At 38.9% G+C, this 22,966-nt stretch overlaps 1 protein-coding gene and 1 long non-coding RNA gene across 2 annotated transcripts; one reads left to right on the forward strand and one right to left on the reverse strand.

The window, feature by feature from the left end:
* The first annotated feature begins 1,505 nt into the window (after nucleotides 1-1,505).
* LOC130421263 (putative nuclease HARBI1) lies at nucleotides 1,506-2,650 on the forward strand. The gene is made up of 2 exons (XM_056749060.1): nucleotides 1,506-2,209; nucleotides 2,356-2,650. Exons 1-2 carry the CDS (start codon nucleotides 1,506-1,508, stop codon nucleotides 2,648-2,650), a joined length of 999 nt encoding a protein of 332 aa, XP_056605038.1.
* Nucleotides 2,651-3,006: 356 nt separating this feature from the next.
* LOC130421062 (uncharacterized) lies at nucleotides 3,007-5,949 on the reverse strand. Its single transcript, XR_008906753.1, has 4 exons — nucleotides 5,599-5,949; nucleotides 4,945-5,143; nucleotides 3,567-4,811; nucleotides 3,007-3,378 (listed from the first exon to the last, which is right to left on the reverse strand). It is a non-coding gene; the product is annotated as an uncharacterized LOC130421062 (long non-coding RNA).
* Between the last annotated feature and the right edge of the window lie 17,017 nt (nucleotides 5,950-22,966).

Genomic DNA, 22,966 nt, shown 5'->3' on the forward strand with positions numbered 1-22,966 from the left:
GGGGGCCTCAGAAGCTGCCAACCTATATAGACAGGAAATGGGACACAGTTTGACCAGTCCATCAACATTTGGCATTGATCCATTTCAATCTGAGGAGGACATATTCAGGGCAGAGACAGAGTTTAGTACACTTTATTGTGACCTTGGAAACTTACTGAACGACACTGTAAACGAACATTACAGGCAATATCAAGAGTGTCTATCTGAACTTATCAACATTACCAGAAGATGTACATAGAGATGTTTATAATGTCCAAATGTATGGAATGTTAGGAGAGCAATACAATCCGAGTTATCAATAAAACTGAATAACACAATGTCTTCTGGTAGTAATTTAACATTCACTATACCACAACAGCAAGCTTCTGTACTGCTCTTCTGTGGGCCTAATTACATTCAAAACTGTAGAGAGTCCAGCTACATAAAAGTCCTATTGTGATTTTTTTTGCATTCTGTTGCATTAAATGTATACAATATATTAAAAAACAGTATAATTATATTAAGATTTTGTTATAAAAAATCTAGTACAAAATTGAACATTTGGAACAACATGCACTATACTTCACCCACAAATTTATATAGAACTACTGCTCTATGGCCCTAATTACACTTAACACTTCAGAGAGGCCAGCTACAACCACAAGGGATTCCCCTGTAATTGCAGACCGACATTTTACGCATGCTTGACCCTCCTGAAGTAGAACGTCAACACATTGTCGGCAACCAACCAAACTTCGACAGCAGCGCGCCAGCATAGGACTGTTCATCACTCCTGTAACAAACATAACAAATATATGATAATTAAGCATCAGTTTAAAATGACCATTTGCTTTAATTCATCAACAAAAAACTCATTGGACTTTATTACACTTTATTTGATGCTGATGGTCATTTGTGACATTCAGCAGTGTGATGCTTCTTAATATAGAACACCAAAGACAGGTTTCAGGTCCAGACAAAATGTGTTTCTGGTCCAGACAAAATGTATGTCTGAACTGTCTTAACTGAAAACAGCTTGCACTGACATCTTAAAATATATCAGTGCAATTATTTTGTCTCAAGATACACAACCAGTAATGTTTTTTTGCGAGGTATGTTTGTAAAAACACTTTAAATGTCTGAATATAATTAACAGCTAGTCCTGAACCCTTTCCGGGAAACCACCCCTAAGTGTCAGACTAATGATCCAGGTGACTGACACCAGTGCTACTATAAACCACTTTTTGGGGTCCATATTATCCATTTGGAGATTATTTTGCAATAAAGACCAGGGGCCGTGTTCACAAAGCATTTTAAGGCTAAAAGTAGGTCCTAACTGGCGAATTTAGGAGCAACACCTAAAAATAATGGGCGTGTCACTCCCAACTTTAGGACTCCTAATTTTTTTCACTAAGAGTAATTCACAAAGCATTTTAGCCCTAAAAGTAGCACCTAAGTCTGGGACAGCTTAAAAGAAGTCGAGAGGACTCCTAACTCACTAAGACCTATTCACAAAGGATCTTAAAATGGCTGTGCGACGCAGTGTATTGGAGACACTTAATGACACGGAGTTAATACAAAGATACCGCCTTAACCGTGAGGGAATACTGATTGTTGTGGATCTTGTGAGGGATGCAATAACAGTGCCAACTATTCGCAACAACCCAATCAGGGCCGAATTGAAATGTTTGACAACACTTCGCTACCTGGCAATGGGAAAAATGCAATTGTGTAATGCCGACGATCTAGCGATTTCCCAGCCATCGGTAAGCACATCCATCCACCAAACCATCAATGCACTCTGTAGACCCCATATTATTCGACAGTTCATAAGTTTTCCTTTGGACATTCGCCAACTCCAAAGAAACAAAGCCAGTTTTATGGATATTGCCGGTGTGCCCGGAGTGGTCGGTGCTATAGACGGGACCCATATTAAACTAATTGCACCACGTCAGGATGAGGACGTGTTTTTGAATAGAAAGAAAACCCACTCCATCAATACCCAGATTGTGTTCGATGCAAACTTCACAATTCTCGATGTTGTTGCAAAGTGGCCCGGATCCACTCATGACTCGAGGATATTGATGGAAAGTGGTCTGAGGCAACTGTTTGAGAGACATCATGTGCCAGCTGGATGTCACTTGGTGGGGGACAGTGGCTATCCCTGTAAGTCGTGGCTCCTTACACCTTACCTCCGTCCACAAGTGGGACCACAGTTAAATTACAATAGGTAAGTGCACATGTTGGCTATATTATTTAGATGCCATAATTCAATAGCATGACCACAATGTCAAAGCTTTTTAAAAATTATAATGGTGGCTCTTGGTGTTGTTGGTTAAATCAATAATGTTTACTGTTCCTTGGTGTATGTTTCAGAGCACACAAGAAGACACGCAGCGTGGTGGAAAGGGGGATTGGACAGCTAAAGCGACGTTTCCACGTTTTACATAGTGAAATCCGCCTTAGTCCAGAGAAGACGAGTAAAGTGATCACTGTGTGTGCGCTTCTTCACAACCTGTGCCGGCAAAGGAACATACCACAGACAGAAGATGGTGATGAGTTTGACGATGATGATGATGATAATGATGATGAACACAGAGAATTTGTTGATGAAGTGGAACAATGTGGACTGGCATTCAGGGATCACTTCGTCTATACACACTTTAGGTAAATAATCACATATGCACAAATGAGTAAAGACACATTTTTGCTCAATTTAAGTGTGTTTATTCCCTTTGCATTTTTGCAATCTTTAGAGTGTAATATTCAGACTTTAATTGTATTAGCCTCTCTTTTGCATCAAGAACCCTTTTCTGCCTTTTTAACACAAACATTTCCATTTTCATCTTCTTTTCTTTCAGGGGTGATGGCTTTGCACCAGCAGCAGGACTGAGGGGAGAGGCAGGTGATGGGATTGTGGAAGAGCAAGCTGGAAGAGGTGCAGTAAGAGGAAGAGGTGCTGGAAGAGGTGCAGTAAGAGGAAGAGGTGCTGGAAGAGGTGCAGTAAGAGGAAGAGGTGCTGGAAGAGGTGCAGGAAGAGGTGCTGGAAGAGGAAGAGGTGCAAGACGCGCAGGAAGAGGAAAATTACTTGCATCTGAAGGACCTGGGTTTCCATTTGGCCTGTAAATTATAGCCTGTTAAACCACTTATAATTTGTGAACAGTTTTTTGTGTGTGTGGGTGGTTTGCACATAATGATATTTTATGTTCTTCATTAAATATCACCAAAAATGTAAGTATTACAATCATTTCATAAACATAGCCTACCCCTCTATTTCCATTAGCAGCTGCATTGACGGATCAGTTGCACCCTCAAGGCCCATTATGCTGGTGTCTGACCCAATGACACTATACAGCACTGATGCAATGTGGCTCAGTGGCTTAGGTGCTGATCCTCCTCCTTAACACATACATGGAAAGTTTCACCAACTCAAAAGCATTGCCTACATAACACTTAAAAGCACACTTTAATGTAAGCATATTGTTTATGACATTTGTTTCATAATTCATTACATTCATGACAAGCATGACGTTTTTAAAATTACATGAAACAATAATGATATTATTTATTTAATACTATATGCCTACCTGTTGCCATGTTTGCCCGTTTAAAGGCTACAATCTCAACCCTCGACTGTGATTGTAGCGCATACCACCGCCTCTCGCAGTCGTCCGTGGTCAGCGATACAAGCAGGAATGCTGCATTGATCTGCAAACAAATCCTCTCCCATGTCTCACGCTTAGTTTTGCTTGATATCCCAGTGCCGAATTTCCCTTTTATTATGTTTTTTTTTTCCAGCACCAACTGGGCAAGCAGCAGTAACTGATCCTGCGTCCAGTTGGGCTTTCTTTTACATTTTGGCGAGTTCATAATCCACCGTCATTCAACTATTACATTACTTCGATAGGAGCAACATTTCATTGCTTTAAGTAGTCTATTAAGGCTAATAGGATGTCAATTAACCAAGCAACAGTTAATGCAAGTGTCGTTTTTCATTATGGAAAACTGGAAAACCTTCTGAGGCAAGAAGGACCTCCTCGATTTTGTCTCTTATTTCAAAGAGCTCTGATCCCTCGTGTCTTGAAGCTTGCCTTTAAAACATTTGAAAGACAATCAAAATGTGCATGCAGAAGAATCTCAAAACCTAGTTTAGCATAGTTTTCTAATAAACGTTTGATTTGCAATTCTTATCACCTGAGATCAATGATTTTGCATCAGTGACCCTGTCAAAAAGTATGTAAATGGCTAAGGAATTTCTTAAAAGATTATGCAAGAAATAAGAGACATCCATATTAGAGTGGGATTCAAAATTTCTCTGACCACCTCCGGAAAAACTTGTCCCATCTATAGGAACAGTTTTTCAGCAAACTCTGTGGTCCTCTGAGATATCCAATTCCATCTGAAAGTTAAAGGGGTCATATGGTGCGGAAGTATGTGTTTTTCTGTGTCTTTGGTGTGTTTTGTACGCTGCCCATGCATGTATTAGACAATTAAATTGCAAAAATTAAAGTGTCGGAAAAAAGATGCATTCCATCTAAAAGCAACTGCTCACCCAGACCTGCCTGAAACACCTTGTGTAACCAATACCCCTACAAATCTACATCAGTTCGTGGTATGACCTGACTAAGACCGCCCAAATCTAAATTAAAGTAAAGTGGGCGTAGATTTTAATTTGCATGGATATATTAAAAGTTAAAAAATGACTATACTCTTCTGGTAATAGCATTTATGAACTTACCCTAGTTTTCTTCTTTTTCTCCTTCCCATCTCTGCAAATACATCCTCTTTGATGGCAAAAAGGCGTCTGGAGCTCTGCTTCCAATAAGCAGAACCTGTGACAAAGAGGATAGACAGAATGGTGAGATTCAGAATGGTACTGTCATCGTAATATCTAACTAGAAACTTGAATATTGAAGAGCTGTGGTGAATACATTTCGATGCCCATTCCAACTCAAAACCACAAACCTTTAGTGCCAGGGGTATCAAGGAGTAGGTTTCCTTGACTATCGGTTAAAATTATATTTTCATCTGCACCCATAGCAAGGGCTTCTTTTACTTTGAATGTCATCGTAGGCAAAGAGGCCTCAGACTCTTCAAAAGGGATAACCAATGCCTTGTCCTGAACTTTTTTTTTTCACCCTGAAGTTGTCCAAGGAAAATAGTTCTGTGGAAACACACACACACACACAAACACAAGCACATTATATCTTACAATTGTTTTTACTCTAGACACAGACATTGCTTTGAAAATTCAAGAAAAATGAAGCTATCTAAGCTAACTGCTAATTTCTGCAAATTAAAAACCAGGCTCATACGTTCTTGTGTTTTTCTCTACATGCACATATAACACACTGTTGGAATATTTTTCATTAATTTTATGCATTTGCGACAAAGACACTTTGAGGCAAAGTCAGTGCTTTCAGGCTTCACATTTTGTGTCCCCTTGGTATCACACCCATAACCTTTGCTAACAAATAAGTATTAAATGATGAATGTCAGTAACTGCCACATTGTGGTTTCATAAATTGTTTTATTTCAATTAGAGATTGGATTTTTCTGAAAATGTTGAATGAAAACCTAAAAATAAATGCTGTTAAATGTTATCTGGCAAAAAATTACCTTTGGTACATTTTTGGACTAGTTGAAGGATGGGGTGTGCGAGCAGCTGTAGCAGTGGCTGATCTTGAAAAACTAAAACAAGGTCGACTCTGTCCCGGGTTTGGGTGAAACGGGTTTGTGACTGGGCCTGGTAATGGTCCGCACATTTCATCACCCATGAGCTGGAAGGTACCCCCACCAGTCATGAGATCCAAACAACTAAAGAATCCAGATGTAGATGGAAACTCCCTGGTCGCTGGTCAAGTAAACACTTGATTGTGTTACCTACAGAGAAAGTCAGGGAATCAGCACAATATGCATTGTGAATTTTATTCACACTTTTAACCAACAAAAGATTTGATAAGTTTTCCAGTCAAGCTACATTTACATTAGGCAGACTATTTTATCAAAAGCGACTTACATTGCTTTATCCTATACATTTAACATGGGTATTTGCAATGCCCTGGGATCAAACCCACAACCTTGCGTTATTAAAACAATGCTCTTACCACTGAGCTACAGTAAAGCTAGCATGATTACTGGATTTTGATTTTAAAACTCATGTCATAAATTGTTCTCAGCATTTAGCCAATTAAATATTTTAAAGCTGTTCATAAAATAGTCATTTTTATATTTCACTGTTTAAAATAAACTTCAAATCAAATGTGCAAAGATTTGAATTGCTTTCTATGAGAACTGGACAATCAAAAGTTTATAAATACATTTTTACAGTCACAAACCTGTAAAAAGATATGGTTGAGAATAGTAATCTAATTTATCTTGCAACTTTTTGAGCAATGTTGCCAGGCAACTTTGGTTAATCTTGCCTTCAACGGGAAACTAGATGAGACACAGGGCCCATGTCCAATCCAGGTAGAAACAAAAGTTTCCCGGCAAAATTGCTCAAAAAGTTGCACTGTGTATCATCAGCCTCAGTGTATACATTTATATTGATTGATTGATTGATTGATTGATTGATACAGTCTCAATTTGAAAGCGGGGTGGTAGTTGCCCCGGCGATACAGCCAACGATTAAAACAGTTTAACGAGAACAAACCTTAAAAATCCTGGCCAAGTTGTCCACTATAATATCATCCTCTCGAAGTACTGCAGACAAAGTGCCCCTTTTCAATGCATACGTTGTTCCCAAAGACATCTTGTAGGCCTACTACTTTCAGGATTGCGAGCAAAAATTTAAGCGATTGCGGTGCCGTAAATCCGGTTGACATGCGATAGCGCCAGAACGCCACTTAGAGGTCGTTTTATGTCAATACTTTGATGAAGCATTTGACTGAATATGTTTATGGCCATCCAGCCCTTTGACTGTATTCTTCCAATAGTTATGCATGTTTGCAAATGTATATTCGCTTATTTATCCCATGTAAATAACTTTTTAAATGCATTTTTATAGGTTATGTCACTGTATTAAATATGTACTGAATAAGAGGTTAGCCTATTTACAATGGATCCGGATAGTATTCACAGCGCTTCACTTTTTTCACATTTTGTAATGTTACAGCCTTATTCCAAAATGGATGAAATTCATTATTTTCCTCAAAATTCTACAAACCATACTCTATAATGACAACGTGAAAGAAGTTTGTATAAATCTTTGCAAACTGGAGAGTGGAGAACCTTCCAGAAGAACAACCATCTCTGCAGCACTCCACCAATCAGGCCTGTATGGCAGAGTGGCCAGACGGAAGCCACTCCTCAGTAATAGGCACATGAAACAAAATTCTCTAATCTGATGAAACAAGGATTGAACTCTTTGGCCTGAATGGCAAGCGTCATGTCTAGAGGAAACCAGGCACTGCTCATCACCTTGCCAATACCATCCCTACATTAAAGCATGGTGGTGCCAGTATCATGCTGTGGGGATGTTTTTCAGCGGCAGTAACTGGTAGACTAGTCAGGGTCGATGGAAAGGAATGTACAGAGACATCCTTGATGAAAACCTGCTCCAGAGCGCTCTGGACCTCAGACTGGGGCATAGGTTCATCTTCCAACAGGACAATGACCCTAAGCACACAGCCAAGATATTCAAGGAGTGGCAACAGGACGACTCTTTGAATGGCCCAGCCAGAGCCCAGACTTGAACCCGATTGAACATCTCTGGAGAGATCTGAAAATGGCTGTGCAGCAATGCTCCCCATCCAACCTGATGGAGCTTGAGAGGTCCTGCAAAGAAGAATAAGAGAAACTGCCCAAAAGTATGTGTGGCAAGCTTGTAGAATCGTACTCAAAAAGACTTTAGGCTGTAATTGGTGCCAAATGTGCTTCAACAAACTATTAATCAAAGGCTGTGAATACCTCTGTACATGTGTGGTTTTTTTTTTTATAAACTGGCAAAGATTTCAAACAAACTTCTTTCACGCTGTCATTGTGGAGAATGGTTTGTAGAATGTTGAGGAAAATAATGAATTTAATTCATTTTGGGATAAGGCTGTATAACAAAATGTGGAAAAAGTGAAGCTGTATAAAATGAGCAGAGATTCTGCATCAGGAACCACTGATTTATCAAATAGGCAACCATTTATAATTAGTGGTGGGCCGTTAACGGCGTTAACGCCGTTAACGCAGTGAAACTATTATCGCGCGTTAAAAAAAATGTCGCCGTTAATCTATTCTCAAAGTTGGGTTGGGAGCTGGGTCTATACTACGCAATCTATGATGACTTTCACCTTGATATTTTAGCGCGGATGTATACCAGCTTAACTGCACTGTACGGGGCGAGAAGGAGATTTTTCAACTCGCGTGATTCGCGTCATTCGCGGAAGCAGAAGCAGCCTCATCATCTCATAACCAGGGCTTCATTCGCGCGATTCGCGCAGAAAGTAGGTCTATTGGCTCTTTGCATTAACATATAAATCACTCGCGCTTGACACGCCATTCGCGTTTGGTCTGAACACAACATAACGTTACTGTGAAATTACCGCATCAAACGTGACGTGCTAACATGGATGCAGCTATGAAGCCGCCGGGTTTGCTTCAGGGAATATTAATTTTTAAGAAGCTTCCCAATAGAAACATCGACAAGACTAAGGTTGTTTGCACCTTGTGCAATGCGGAATTGGTTTAAAAAAAAATAGTGGTCTAGCTTTAGTTGAAACCAGTAACTTTGTATTGAGATCTAATGTATTATGGCTCCTGTATGACATATCGCTTGTTGCTCCCTCACTCTTTGTAAATCGCTTTGGATAAAAGCGTCTGCTAAATGACTAAATGTAAATGTACTGTAGGAGCTCTTCCAGTCTCAAGTACCACCTAAACGGAAATCATCCCTTAGCTAATGCGGAAGTAAACACAAGTTCATCTTATTGAACATAATTTAATTTTCATCACCAATTATCATAGTAGAACAGCTTTCTCAAGCAGTTTGTGATGCATTTTGGAAACAGGAGATGAGCCCCTGGTCTAATGCGCCACCTGGCTTGAGAAACCCGTTCTCAAAGACTTACTTTTAGTCATTATTTGGGTAGCACACATATTCTGAATGCCTTCGGCAGAATTCAAATGAGCCATTTTAATCTAGATTAATCTAGATTAATCTTGGAATTAATCTAGATTAATCTAGATTAAAAAAATTAATCTATGCCCACCACTATTTATAATACTGCAGATTTCTGTATTTATTTACTAAATGTCATCACAAAAAATGAAATGGGAAGTTTGTATGTAGCCAACATATTTAAAAAGAACCTTGGTAGAAAACTAGCTGTCGTGTACCAAGTTTGTTTGTTATACAATAGCATCTTGCAACTTTGTGTGTTGTTTATTTACTTTTCAACATTAGATCAACACATCAGGACCAAATCAAGGATTTTCAAGACGTCCATGAATCCGAATCAGAAAAATTAAGCTTTATTCGCCAAGTGTGCACACACAAAAGGAATTTTGTCTGGTTGCAGGAGGCCTGAAACGCAGAATGTTACATAGTCTGTAAGATATTACACTGATATATTGCATGTATCAACTAGGAGGTTAGGGTGGATGTACTAGTGGTTTATGATTGAGATGGCCAATGAATTAATTAATTAGAGACATTAATGCATAAATCCAAACAATAACAATATTATCATCATTGCAGAATATGATTCTATTCACATTTTGTTGCAGAAACCAATTAGAGATTTGACAATAATGCAAAAATGACAATGTGTACACCTACATTACATTTTTACTAATTTTCCTTTCTTTCATGTACAGTAGGCCTATGAAGCGTGGATCTCGGATACCCGCAGCTCGGGTAGCAAAATAAATAAGTAAATAACGTTACAATAACTAATTGTGGTTGGGCGGATGAGAAATCATTCATGTTCATTTAAAAGCAGCATTCGTTCACGTCATTGAATCTGCTGCTGAAATTTTTTCCAAATATGATTGTTTGCATTCTACTTTAACACTGGATTTTCCTACAAAGCATAAATATTTGACTGAAACTTGTTTAATATTTTTTTTCCGAACTTTAACTTTGAAATTGTTTAACTATTGGTCCGCCCCTTAATTCAACACCTCGTACTTTAAACTCCTTTATATGGGATCGTGCTGGGAAAACAAGAAGGAACATTGGGCTTTGCGAATTACCCATCGTGTGAATGGTAAACGGCGTGTGCTACAGTCTGCTTTGCCGATTGCAAATCGTGATCGGGAAACAGTTTGCCAGAATATACCCTGACCTTAAAGGCTCACAAGATTCAGAGGAGATCGAGAGAGAGACCGACCGGTGGCCCTGCCAGATGCGTTAATTTGGCAGTAGTGATTTTTTTTGCAACCACACCAGCGTGTGTCGACACAGTCGCCCCCGGGACACCCAGATATAATCGTATGTATAGCCATGGTTAACTTATTTTCCATGCTCCCAACTTTTAAACACACAGATAATTTGCTAGCAAACATGTAAGGTACTTGATAATGTAATAAAATGTTGTAATCTGTAAGAAAGTGAATGCTGGTGTATGTGTGGCTACATACCTTACATCTGCATGCATTAATAATATAAAAAGAAAATAAGTTTTATCTGATGTATTGTGTAATGTTGTTTTTTATTTAATTTTGTGTTATGTCTAAATGTTAACATTCATTTATTTTTTTATTACACGGCAAATGGAACCATTTGGTAATGATCTTGTATCATTGACTTCTGGGTCATTGGCTACTGGACTGACTAAACCTGTACTTGTAAGCATCTACAAAGTCAAGACAGAAACTTGCAGAAAGATTTTCCACATCAGTGATTCCTCACAGCTTTTGGGAAACTGTTATTCAGAATTCTCTGATCCTGTTAAGTTAGAATGGTTTCTTAAATATAACATAAGACTTCAACGATTACATTGACTGTGACATTACAACAACTGTGCAAGAATATGACAAATTTCAAGTTCATGTTACTACAGAAGTCATCCTACAACTTCAAGTCATTAATATGCAGTCTCCTCAGAATGAAAATATTCAAGTGAGCTCTGCACTATTAATTAGTAAATCACTTATTTGTACTAAATCAAGTGTTCTTAAAAACTGTTTCAATTTCTGCATTATATGGATCTGTTGTTAGGCTGAAGACCATCTGCCATTAAAGTCATTCTTGACGATGAAGGTGCCTGATTTAATGACTACTTATCAGTACACTGGTGTGTTATCTACAGAAGGAAGGAGAAAGATCATCACTATCTGCGTTGGTGATCTTGTTGCAAAACATGGATTGTAAATTAATCCATTTATTAAATTGTATTGTAAAGGTGACATGTATCTCAAACTCAGCTGGTAATGATTGCTCACAACATTCACATGTTAATGATCACATGAAAAATGTGAGGGTTGTAAGATTAGGGAGATTCAACATACTTGGATGTATAACAAAATTAGTACACATTATGTAACTTAATGCTATTCATCTTTTGGATATTTGTTGGTTTACATTGTACTGTTGTTCTCATTTTTCTTTTCTCAAACAGCTACCCCTCATCTGCAGACAAGCTAAGTTTGGCTAAATCTTTGATTGGAGTTTTTCCTTCTCTGAATCTCAGCATATTTGGAGAGAATGAGGGAAACTTAAGTCTTGAATCTTGTACAAACAGAATCTTGCATAGTTTATATCAAATCTCTGCTGAAATCTCTCAATATTCCATTGATAAAAGTTGGGCCTTATATGGGGTGCTTCTCAATATGCTTCTTTGTCTCCTCGCTCCTACGTCCTACATACTATGACCTGAAAACCAATCGAGCTCCGCCATCTTGTAGGATATCGCAATTCTTAAAATTGCACAGTGAGGAACGTCCCCTTAAACGACATGCACATGCTGTTTGCAATTTCAAGAATATCTCTAAGACTCTGGCTTACAACGAACAAATATTGCCAATGTGACGATCACACAAGTATGTTACTTGTACTTTAGGTATATTTAAAATTTTTGGTTTCATTTTGAAAATGTTCTTGTGTTATTTTGAAAAAAAGAAACATTCAGAAGGGTTTTATTTTAATGTGATTCCTTGTAATCAGTAGTGTGCAATGCTACTCCTGACCATTAGGGGCAGAGTCGAGCGAACGGTGTTAAGCTGTGCGAGTCGTGAGTTTGTCATTACTCCAGAGAGCTTGAACGTGACACACTGTCTCCTCGTTTCTCTCCTGTGTATTACAGGTGGGTAAATGTATAAAAGCACTTAAAAGTTTAATTTAACCATGCTGAAATGTGTTTAGACAATAAGTGAATTGTTTTAGAGAAGTGATGTTCGTCAGAGGTTGTTTTTGAGTTGATTGAAGCGAGAGAGAAAAGCTCGACTGATTAGCAGCCTGCTGAAAACGCACATGTAACGTTTGTGAGCACGTCAGTTAAAAAAATACATTTTTCCTTATGCAAATGCACATGAAGGTATTCTATAAGCTTTAAAGGTGAATAAGTATTGTTTAATGTACTATACATGTGTATTGAATGTCGATTGATAATGGTTAATGTGTTAAATAAGGTTTAAAGTTATATATTAAGTATATTAATAATTCTGAGAGTGATTTGCAGCATTGTATCAATGTGATACTGGTAAATATTGTGAATAGAAATGTTTAATCATTTAATAGGAGTAATTGAGGTATATTACTATGGTTTTTGTATTTCTTTTTTGATGAATAGAGTGAAATATAAAAATACAAAGTCAGTGAACATAAATGTGAAATAGAAAAGTTTATTTTATTGCAGAATTTGAATTGACATGAACACTGAAAGTCATTATAATGTTAAGAAGACATTGAAAAAGTGATATGTGAAGCATAATGTGACTTTGAGAGACAGATATTTGTTTAATGATATTGTGAATAAATTACTCCAGAGAGCTTGAACGTGACACACTGTCTCCTCGTTTCTCTCCTGTGTATTACAGGAGAATAATCTGTCCCTTCCGGGTGCCGTTGCCACGGTACCCGTTACACCAACTGTGGTTTATCCTAAACATCGCAGGATTCATCAACAGCAATGCTGAAATACATGCACTTCTGAAGATCTGAATATAAATTTGTTTCAACAGCGTTATTAATGTCCGATATTCTTCGTTGAACAGTGTGTCGTAACAATTGAAGGTCCGCTATCGAACGTTTCAAATGTTGGTTTTCTGGCAAAAAACATCCATAACATCATTGAGGCACTTTTTAATGAAGTCCCCTTCCCTGTATGGCTTTTTAGCATGTGCAATATTCCATGCCAGCTGATATGATGCTAATGTGACTGTCTCTGAATGTTTGGTAAATTTCCGAAAGAGCTGAGTTTGCTTCTCTGACTGACGTTTCTACGTTTTTACCTTGTGCATTCGAAGTTCACTGCCTTTGGGAAATTCCCGGCCCTCGGTAGGATGGAGTGTTGTGAAATGGCGCTCAAGATTTGAAGCCTTAAAATGCGACAGTGAAGTCTGGCATATCAAGCAGAAGGGTTTTCCGTTACTTTCAACAAAAAAATATAACTCCTCCCATTCAGATAGAAATGTTCTGTGCTCATCTACGTATATCCTGACTCCGCCATGATGATTGACAATTACAATACGAAATAGATGAGGCTATCCGCTAGTAGCGCATGACGTTTAGTACAAAAATAATTCAAAATATTCAAATTTGTATTCATTTCTGTTTAGTTTAGTTCACTTTAAAATTATTTAAAAAACATAAAATGCAATTAAGAAGCAACTTGTGGATAGATGATTTTAGAGCCGCAAAGAGGCAGTCAAAGAGCCGCGGGTTCACCACCCCTGCACTAGTATACACATTGCCACACTAAAGACCATGAAATGACTGTAAAGTGTTTCTGGTAGGACTCCCCGAAGAACAACTTTGCCTGTGTAGAGCATGAACTGTCTGAATTCAGTGGCCTTTCACCTCTCTAATTCATCCAAACTGCGTGGCTTCCTGGTAAATACATGGGGTGTGTCACATCTCAAATTCCTTATCCTCTGATTGACCTCCCTCAGCTGAGCTGGCGATAGTCGATGCCCTGACCCTGTGAGCACAGTAGTAGCATTTTTCTCAATACTCCCAGGCAGCATTGGTGCATGTAGTCAGCAGGAAAAGACTTGACCATGTCAATTGGGAGATTGCTGAATGGGGATGCACTATTTTCCTGATAGTGTTTTGGCTGGTGTTACTCTCTGAATGAGACATAATCCCTCACAATAAGGTCATGCACCTGTTGATTCGTTATACGCCCCACCCAGTTTCCTTTTTGGGTGCATTTGTCACAGCCAAAGTAACCCGAAAACTGTTTGATGGACTTCAGCATGGCTTTTGCTGGTGCATCACATGTTATACATCTCAATTTCACGTTGACTCTTTTATTCTCTCCATGAAAAGCCATTCATTACAACCATGCTTAGCTCATCTGCTATGACTTTAATGAAGTCCACTGATTTAGGCTTGGCCTCAGTAAGGGCGATGGCCAAAGGAATGTGCTTTCTGGTCAAATACCATTTGGCTTTCAATGGGATCAGTTTTTAACAGTGTTTTAGCAGTGAATGGAAGGTTTTTATGACCTTGATTCCTAAGAATTGTAAGTAGTGCATCTGCAGCATTGTTTAGATTAGATTCAACTTTATTGTCATTACACATATACAAGTACAGTGTAACGAAATGTATTTTAGGTCTAACCAGAAGTGCAATTAGCAAGTGCAGGATATACAGTGTTAATAAATACAAAAAACAATATTAGGAAAATACTTTACAATGGGCATGTACTATGAAAATATGACAGTCGGTATGTACTAGAACAATATAAACAGAAGGCTATATACTGTGAACATTAATGTACAGGTGGTTATGAACAGATACAATATAGACTATACAATAGTGCAAGTGACTTGAGTGTGCATTAGTTACAGAGATTAGAGCAGATAACATGAAGTACTGGTGTGTACAGTTCAGTCATGCATGGCAGCCCTGTAGTGCAATGTAAACAATGTAATAGCAGCATAAAGTTAAAGTTATGAGGGGTAGTGGAATCAGTGGGGGGGCAGAGTTCAATAAGGAAACAGCTCTGGGAAAAGAGCTGTTTCCTAGTCAGCTGGTTCTTGTCCGGAGGCACCTGAAGCGCCTGCCGGAAGGCAGAAGAGTAAACCGTCTATGAGCGGGGTGAGAGGAGTCCTTGAGAATGCTGCGAGCTCGACGCAGACAGCGTTTCTTTTGGATGTCCTCAATGTAAGAGAGTGTAGTCCCTGTGATGCGCTGGGCTGTTTTCACCACTCGCTGCAGTGCCTTGCGCTCAGCAACAGAACAGTTCCCGTACCAGACTGTGACACAGTTGGTCAGGATGCTCTCTATCGTGCAGCGATAGAAGTTCACCAGGATAGTTGAAGACAGTTGGTTCTTCTTCAGTGTCCTCAGAAAGAAGAGACCCTGGTGAGCCTTCTCTACCAGGCATGAGGTGTTGGTGGTCCAGGACAGGTCCTCCGAAATATGGGTCCCCAGGAACTTAAAACTGGAAACACGTTCAACAGCCATCCCATTAATGTGGATGGGGTCGTGTGTGCCTCCTATCGCCTTCCTGAAGTCCACGATGATCTCCTTTGTTTTGGAGGTGTTAAGGAGCAGGTTGTTGTTTGAGCACCATGTGGCCAGATGCCGTACCTCCTCCCTGTAAGCAGTCTCATCGTTGTTGCTGATGAGACCAATCACTGTTGTATCGTCTGCGAACTTGATGAAGGAGTTAGGTCCATTCACAGGTCTGCAGTCGAGTGTGAAAAGGGAGTAGAGAAAGGGGCTCAGTACGCAGCCCTGTGGTACACCAGTGTTGAGGGTGATGGTGGTGGAGCAGATGTTGCCTAACCTAACAAGCTGAGGCCTGTTCGTCAGGAAGTCCATAATCCAGTTGCAGCTTGAATTGTTAATGCCTAGGTTTCCAAGTTTGATGATTAACTTGGAAGGGATGACGGTATTGAATGCAGAGCTGAAGTCTACAAACAGCATGCGTGCATAAGTGTCCTTATAATCCAGATGTGTGAGCACGGAGTGCAGCGCCATGGACACCGCATCATCTGTGCTCCTATTGCTACGGTAGGCAAATTGGTATGGGTCCAGTGTGGATGGTAAAGAGTCTTTTAGTTGTGACAGGACCAGCCGCTCAAAGCACTTCATAACAATGGGTGTGAGTGCTACCGGGCGGTATTCATTCAGGCATGTCGGGCTGATGTTATAGCCAATGATCCATTTCTTAACTCCTCAGAAAAATGTTCAGTGGGCATATTAACGTTTGCAGTCACTAGAAGATTCTCTATCCATATTCTCTGTGTCTACAGCCATTGTATGTTGTAGCGGTTTGTGACCATTGATGTCAGTATTGAAAAACCTAATTTCCTCATTGTCACTATCAAATACTCCAGTCATTCCATTTTGTAGGCCTGAGTCCTGGACTGGCATAGTGTCTCTGGGATTCTGTGCTCCACTGTCTAGCAAAGTACTAGGACCAGCGTTTTTGCTGTGCACATTTTTCATTTTCCTTTTAACCCTTTGCCATAGCTGTTTGTATTCTCTTTTCCTGTCTTCTGCAGGCATCCAGCTGTGTGACACAGCTCTGTGTTTTCTTCTCTGCGAATGGGTATAATGATGTTTACTTTTTGTAGCCAACCTTAAGATTGTTAATTTTGTATGCAAGCAAATTTCTGACACACCAGAACAAAGCATTTGTATTATTTTACAAAGTAAAATTGTATTGTAATAACTAGGGCCATGCAGTATATCGCGTTTGTACTCAAAGTGATATGAAGGGCCATATAAATTTTGCCCATTTTAATTTTTGCAAATTCTGTTTTTTCCGGTTTAATTCATGGCAATCCTTTTTTTTACCCTTTACTGTTATTTTAGTTGTAAAAAGTTGGCGAAGGCTGCTTACATTTTCAGGTTGGGCTCCTCCCTGTTCTTATGTCACATAAAAGTCATGTGGGAACTGCTCGGCTCGGAACTGAACGTCGAATTAATAATTTTTTTCGCTGACGAAAGCAGAGCCTTGGAGAGCCGCTTCGCCATGGTTTCAGGTGATTTGAAGGGGGGAGGGGGTAGCTGAACTGACTGGAGGGGGTGTTTCGCCCAGATTTGCTCCTCCGTTCTGCAATTTCCCCAGACAAACATTCTCCCACACAAAAACAGAATTTTATTCCAAATATCTAAAATTCCGCGTTAACAGTAGATTCCAATTTGCCAATTCTGCGATTCCGTCCGCGATTCCGTGGATGCGGAAATTATGGGCCCTAGATATGGCATATCTATATATAATTATTTGATATGAGTGCCTCTGATATATAGGAGAGGACACAGAGTGAGCTGCTGCAGGAAGAGATGGGAGGTAAACCAACAAAAAGCAGCCCTTTAAAGAGTCATTGCGTCAAATGGTGTGTGATTGTTTGAAATTTGTTAAAACCCAAGTTTTAGGCTTATTGGATCCTGTCTGACTAGCATACATTGCTAGAATGTTTACGTGTATGCAGAGATCAGCTGCTGTCAACGGCAGAACTAACTGATCAAAGAGTTTACACTGAAACGGTCCGACACAAGACAATACAAGACGATGAGAGGGGCTGCAAATTAGCCATTGGCTAGAAGTCTGTGTGTAGAGCATCTGTGATGTTATTCTGCATTATTCCTGTTGAATAAATACTTAAATAAATACAAATGAACAGAGGCTAACAAGAAACAAAAACTCACCAGCAAACACAGAATGTTCCCCTATGGTTCCCCTATGGTTCTCATTTGTTTTTTTGTTGGGAACCATAGGGGAACGTTCCCAGAACGTTCCCTGTAGGTTATATTTTTCCTAACCAAAATAACGTTCCCGGTACGTTCCGTGCAATTTATTTTCTTCTAACCAACGGCTAACCTCCCCAGAACGTTCGCTGCAGGTTACTTCTTCTAACCAACAGCTAACGTTCCCGGAACGTGCCCTGCAGGTTCGTTTTTTTCTAACCAACAGCTAACGTTCCCGGAATGTTCTCTTCAGGTTATTTTTTTGGGGTTACAATAAGACCATAAATAACCTGGAAGGAACGTTCTGGACAGGTTCCCTCTAGGTTATTAATCATGGATTTTGCCATCTGATAAGTGTAACATGAGTTTAGTTATTGTAAGACAGTACATAAAGTATAGAATACTGCCATGTCTCTGAAAGACAGGAGGACTAAAGACTACACTAGTGACAATATATAGAGGCAAACACTTCTGTACTCTGCTTAATGGAAAAATAGGCAGTATGTTTTTTTTTATATTTTTGGGGGTTTACTTCATAGACATAAAAAAAACAGCTATTATCTTTCAAGGGCATAACAACTGTTTTGAATAGAGCAAAATAGTAAATAGCAAACACTAGGATGATTTTTAATCAATATGCATTCTAGAGGTAATGAAAAAAATGATATTTTACCTGGAAAATTTAAGATCCAAATAATGTTATTGAAGAACAGTTTAGGTAAGCTTGTAATAACTGCATAAATCTAAACATTTTACATTAGTCTTTTATTGGCATTCAATTCTAAAAAAGCTAGTGCATAAAAAAAAATTTGTCCATAATTTTTTTTTATATAACTACCTTCTGCAGCAGGAGTAGATCGCTTTCCTCAGAACCACTTTCGCTTTCACATGAAACCCACTGAACTAACTTATAAAATTGACTGCCTAACTTCCGTTACATTACATTTTCATGTAGCCTAGCATTAACCTACCACATCTGTTGCTAACACACACGGCTTTCCGTCTTTTGCTTAAGTCACTCGTTACCTCCGTTAACGTCACATTTGAGCTCATTGAGCAAATTCGTCGGAATTAATAAACCTGTTCTTTTCAAAGTTACACCCAACATGGTAACGTTACTTGAAAATAAATAAAAAAATTTGTATGAATAGCGTTGCCTCACACACAGATTGGCTGCGAATGCAAGAACTGGCTCCTTCACACATGCAAAATTCATATATAGACAGAGGACCTCTCACCTAGCAGGCGGATTTCCTTTGGCTGATGCCACAGTAAAAGTGTGCAGTTACTTTGTCATGAATCAGCATAACCATGTCAGGTATTTCTTGGTCTTGAGGCGGAATCGGACAGGATCCCTTGTTTTATGTTGGAGAGAGACTATTTTGGCACCTATTGGTTGCCATACTCTCTCTCCGGTCTTGTCATTGTTCCTGCTTTCCTGTTTTCTAGTTAGTGTTAATTAGTTTATCCCCTACATCTGTCCCCTCTGATTTGGTTCCCTTTATATTGACCTCGTGTCTCTTGTCTTGTGCTGATTCATTGTTTGTGTCATCCGTGGTGAGTACTGTGTCTTGTTTAGTTCAGTTTAGTTTAGTTTATTGTAGTTTAAATGTCAAGTGTTAGTCTAGTTAAGTCCTTGTTCGTGTTTCCATGTTTTGTTCTGTTACACCGTCGTGGGAGTTTGTTTTGTATTTATTATTTTTTAAAGTCTTGTTAATTACCCGCTGTCTTGCGTTTGGTTCCTCTGTCCATCACCACCCATACATGACATACTCGGTGTTTGCAGATGTAGTTGAGCCACAGCATGTATTTTACAGTCCTAAATATTTAAATGAACATACTTAACAGATGTTAACTTTATCCCAGTGTGTTTTCCAATCTTGGTCGTAGAGGACAAATTCTTATAAACAAATTCACTTTGTATAGAACTCTTCATATTATTACCAAATCATTTTATCGTCTTCCATATTGTACGTTCGTTTGGAGTAGGAAAAGCCTCTGCTAAATGCCTGTACAGTAAATGAATTGCAGGCAGTATTAACGATCAACATTATTCATTGGCGACACTGCAATTAACAACTATTTCACATAATATGTATTCACTACAACTACAGTGTTTAAGATTTACATTTACATTTGGTCATTTGGCAGACGTTTTTATCCAAAGCGACTTACAGTGCACTTATTACAGGGAGTATCCCCCTGGAGCAACATGGAGTAAAGTGTCTTGCTCAAGGACACACTGGTGGTGGATGCTGGGATCGAACCAGCAACCTCTGATTTACCAGTTCAGTGGTTTAACCCACTAGACCACTATCTCACAAGATCCGTCTTATTCATCCGTCTTTTTGTTTTGTTTTCAGATGATGCTGAACTGAAGATAGTGGACTTGATGGTGCTTCTGTATTTTAATTAAATGTAGCCTATATATTTCTCATTCTACATTTAATAAATACTAATTATACTATTATTTTAAAAATACATTTTAACAATTAGTTTAACGTTTGTTTTGACCTGATGGCAGAGCTGAGAATGGGAAGCGGTGACCTGACAAGAGCTGAGATGATACAGCTGGATAAAGGACGCGGCAACTTGACACGATTTTTCTACAACACTTAAGATGCTATTAGATTGTTAATGATAATCTTAAATCTATAATTTACCTTATTAGTAAGTTTATTTATTTTTTATTTAGCCTTGTTGTGCAAGCTCTGTTGAGCTTGTCCAGAGGCAGCAGCTTTTGCCAGAGGGGAACTGGAATCCCCTGGTTGGCCCTGGGTTCTCCTGAGTTTTTTTTAGTTTTGGGTTCCTCTCCACCGTTTGCATATTGTTTTGCACTATTTGCCTGGCCGGGGGGGCTGCTTTAGAATTTAGAAGTTAGACATAATTAATATTGCATATAAGAATTTATAGTCTGTTTAATATTTGACCTGTGGTTCTCTCTCCTTTATCTCAAATGTGTGCTTTCACTGTGCGTGTGTGCGAGTGTGTTTGCGCGTCTATGTCAATGTGTGTAAGTATGTATGCATAGTGTGTGTGTGGAGCATTTGTATGTCTGTCTTTTGTTGTTTTCACCTTTTTCTTGTTTTTAAAGGTATATGCCTTAAGTTGTTTTTTGTATTCAATGTGCTCATGTACAGCTGCTTTGTAACAATGAAAATTGTAAAAAGAGCTATGAAAATAAAGTAAAGTAGAGTTGAGTTAAAAGCTATTATTATTATTTTATTTCTATTTGTTTTATTTGCATGTTGTTTAAGGTTGAAAATGCAGTTAAATTTAATAAATGTTGATTTATTTAATCCCAGTTCTCGTTCTTTGATCAATAAACAATCTATAACACATGATTTTAGACTTATTTGCATTAATCATAACATTAAGGTTAAGAGAACGTTAACGTAACGTTAGGAGAACGGTAACGTAAGTGAACGTTCCCCTAACGTTAGTACAAAGTTAGGGGAACGTTCTATTAATGTAAAGAAAACTTTCCTGGAAAACTAACTGGTTCCCAGAACGTTCCCAGAAAAGATATTCTAACGTTCCCTGTTCCTAATGTTCTGGGAACCAAAAATTGTTTGCTGGGTAAGACCTTGACAAACGCAGTATTTGGTATCCTGTAAATTATTTAGTGCATTTTAAAAACAGAACATTGAAATTAATAGATTAATAGAAATTAAATTTTAATTAAATTTAAACCACCAACAGGTGTCGCTACTGCCGAAGTAAGTCATTAGTGAATAGCGGTGAGTCATTATTGATTTCATTGAACCAATTCAAACAGCGGATTAGTTTAGAAATGCTGGGTAGAGATGGCTGAATTCAGAACTTCATCTGCACTTAATTCGTTTAAACACGCGGATTCCAATTGAAATGGATTCATGGTGAGGATCGACACCTGGCTGGCTCGTTGCGCCTCCGCTCCTTTTCGGTCCACGAGGGCTTCCGCTGACCTGCACCAAAAATAGCTCAGACGGTATCTGGATAGTTGGTAGAGCGGAGGACTGTAGGCATCTCACTGGTCATCCTTAGGTCGATGGTTCAAATCCGGCTAATAAATAATATCCCCAACGGGGATCATAAAGTCATACACATAGCCCTTACCGTAAATAAGGAAAGTTCAATTAAAGCTTATTTTGAAGTAAAAACTACTGAAAATACAAACAAAGTGTAACAATTAAAATGGATTCATCGCGAGCAAAATACTGACCAAGCTACTAACAATGCCGCCATTCCATGCCAAAATGCTCCAATCAAGAAAAAAAACCTCAGGAGAACCCAGGCCCAACCAGGGGATTCCACTTCCCCTCTGGCAAAAGCTGCTGCCACTGCACAAGCTCAACAGTGCTTGCACAACAAGGCTAAATAGAAAATAAATAAACTTACCAATAAGGTAAGTTATAGATTTAAGATTATCATTATCAATCTAATAGCATCTGAAGTTTTGTAGAATAATCGTGTCAAGTTGCTGCGCCCTTTATGCAGCTCTATCATCTCAGCTCTTGTCAGGTCACCGCTTCCCATTCTCAGCTCTGCCATCAGGTCTGGGCATGCACTGCATCCTGCGGTAACCTTGGAACAAAAAGACAAGACTGGCTGAGAGAAGAGTACTGTTCTGCACTCTTTGATGCAACAAGTACATCATTTGTTGTTGGTTGCGTTCCTGGTTCCGGTTGATCTTAATAATGCAGCCTAACTCCTCTGAGGATTAATATTATGGAAGTGTAGTGTATGCAAGATTAAAAAGATGCATCTTTAGTCTAGATTTAAATTGACAGAGTGTGTCTGCCTCCCGGACAGTGCATGGAAGAATATTCCAAAATTTAGGCGCTAGATAAGAAAAGGATCTAACACCTGCACTTGTGTTAATTGAAGTTCATTCAAATACTGCGGCGCTAGACCATGTAGGGCTTTATAGGTAATAAGCAAGATCTTAAAGTTAATGCAGGTGCTTTATAGGTAACCAGTGCAAGGTTGACGGAACCGGGGTTATATGCTCATACTTTTTTGTACATGTAGGAACTCGAGCTGCCGCGTTTTGAACCAGTTGCAGTTTTTGTAATAGGCCTGCAGGGCAACCACCTAGAAGTGCATTACAGTAATCTAGTCTTGATGTCATGAATGCATGAATTAATTTCTCTGCATCTGACAGTGACAGCCTATGACGTAGTTTAGATATATTCTTAAAATGGA

The sequence above is a fragment of the Triplophysa dalaica genome, chromosome 5 (assembly GCF_015846415.1).
Source record: "Triplophysa dalaica isolate WHDGS20190420 chromosome 5, ASM1584641v1, whole genome shotgun sequence".
Lineage (NCBI taxonomy): Eukaryota > Metazoa > Chordata > Actinopteri > Cypriniformes > Nemacheilidae > Triplophysa > Triplophysa dalaica.

What these genes read in the sequence shown, in the direction of transcription:
- LOC130421263 (XM_056749060.1), top strand. Translation starts at nt 1,506, where the DNA reads ATGGCTGTGCGACGCAGTGTATTGGAGACACTTAATGACACGGAGTTA. An exon ending in CCACAGTTAAATTACAATAG is followed by an intron (nt 2,210 to 2,355) that starts GTAAGTGCACAT and finishes TGTATGTTTCAG; the next exon opens with AGCACACAAGAAGACACGCA.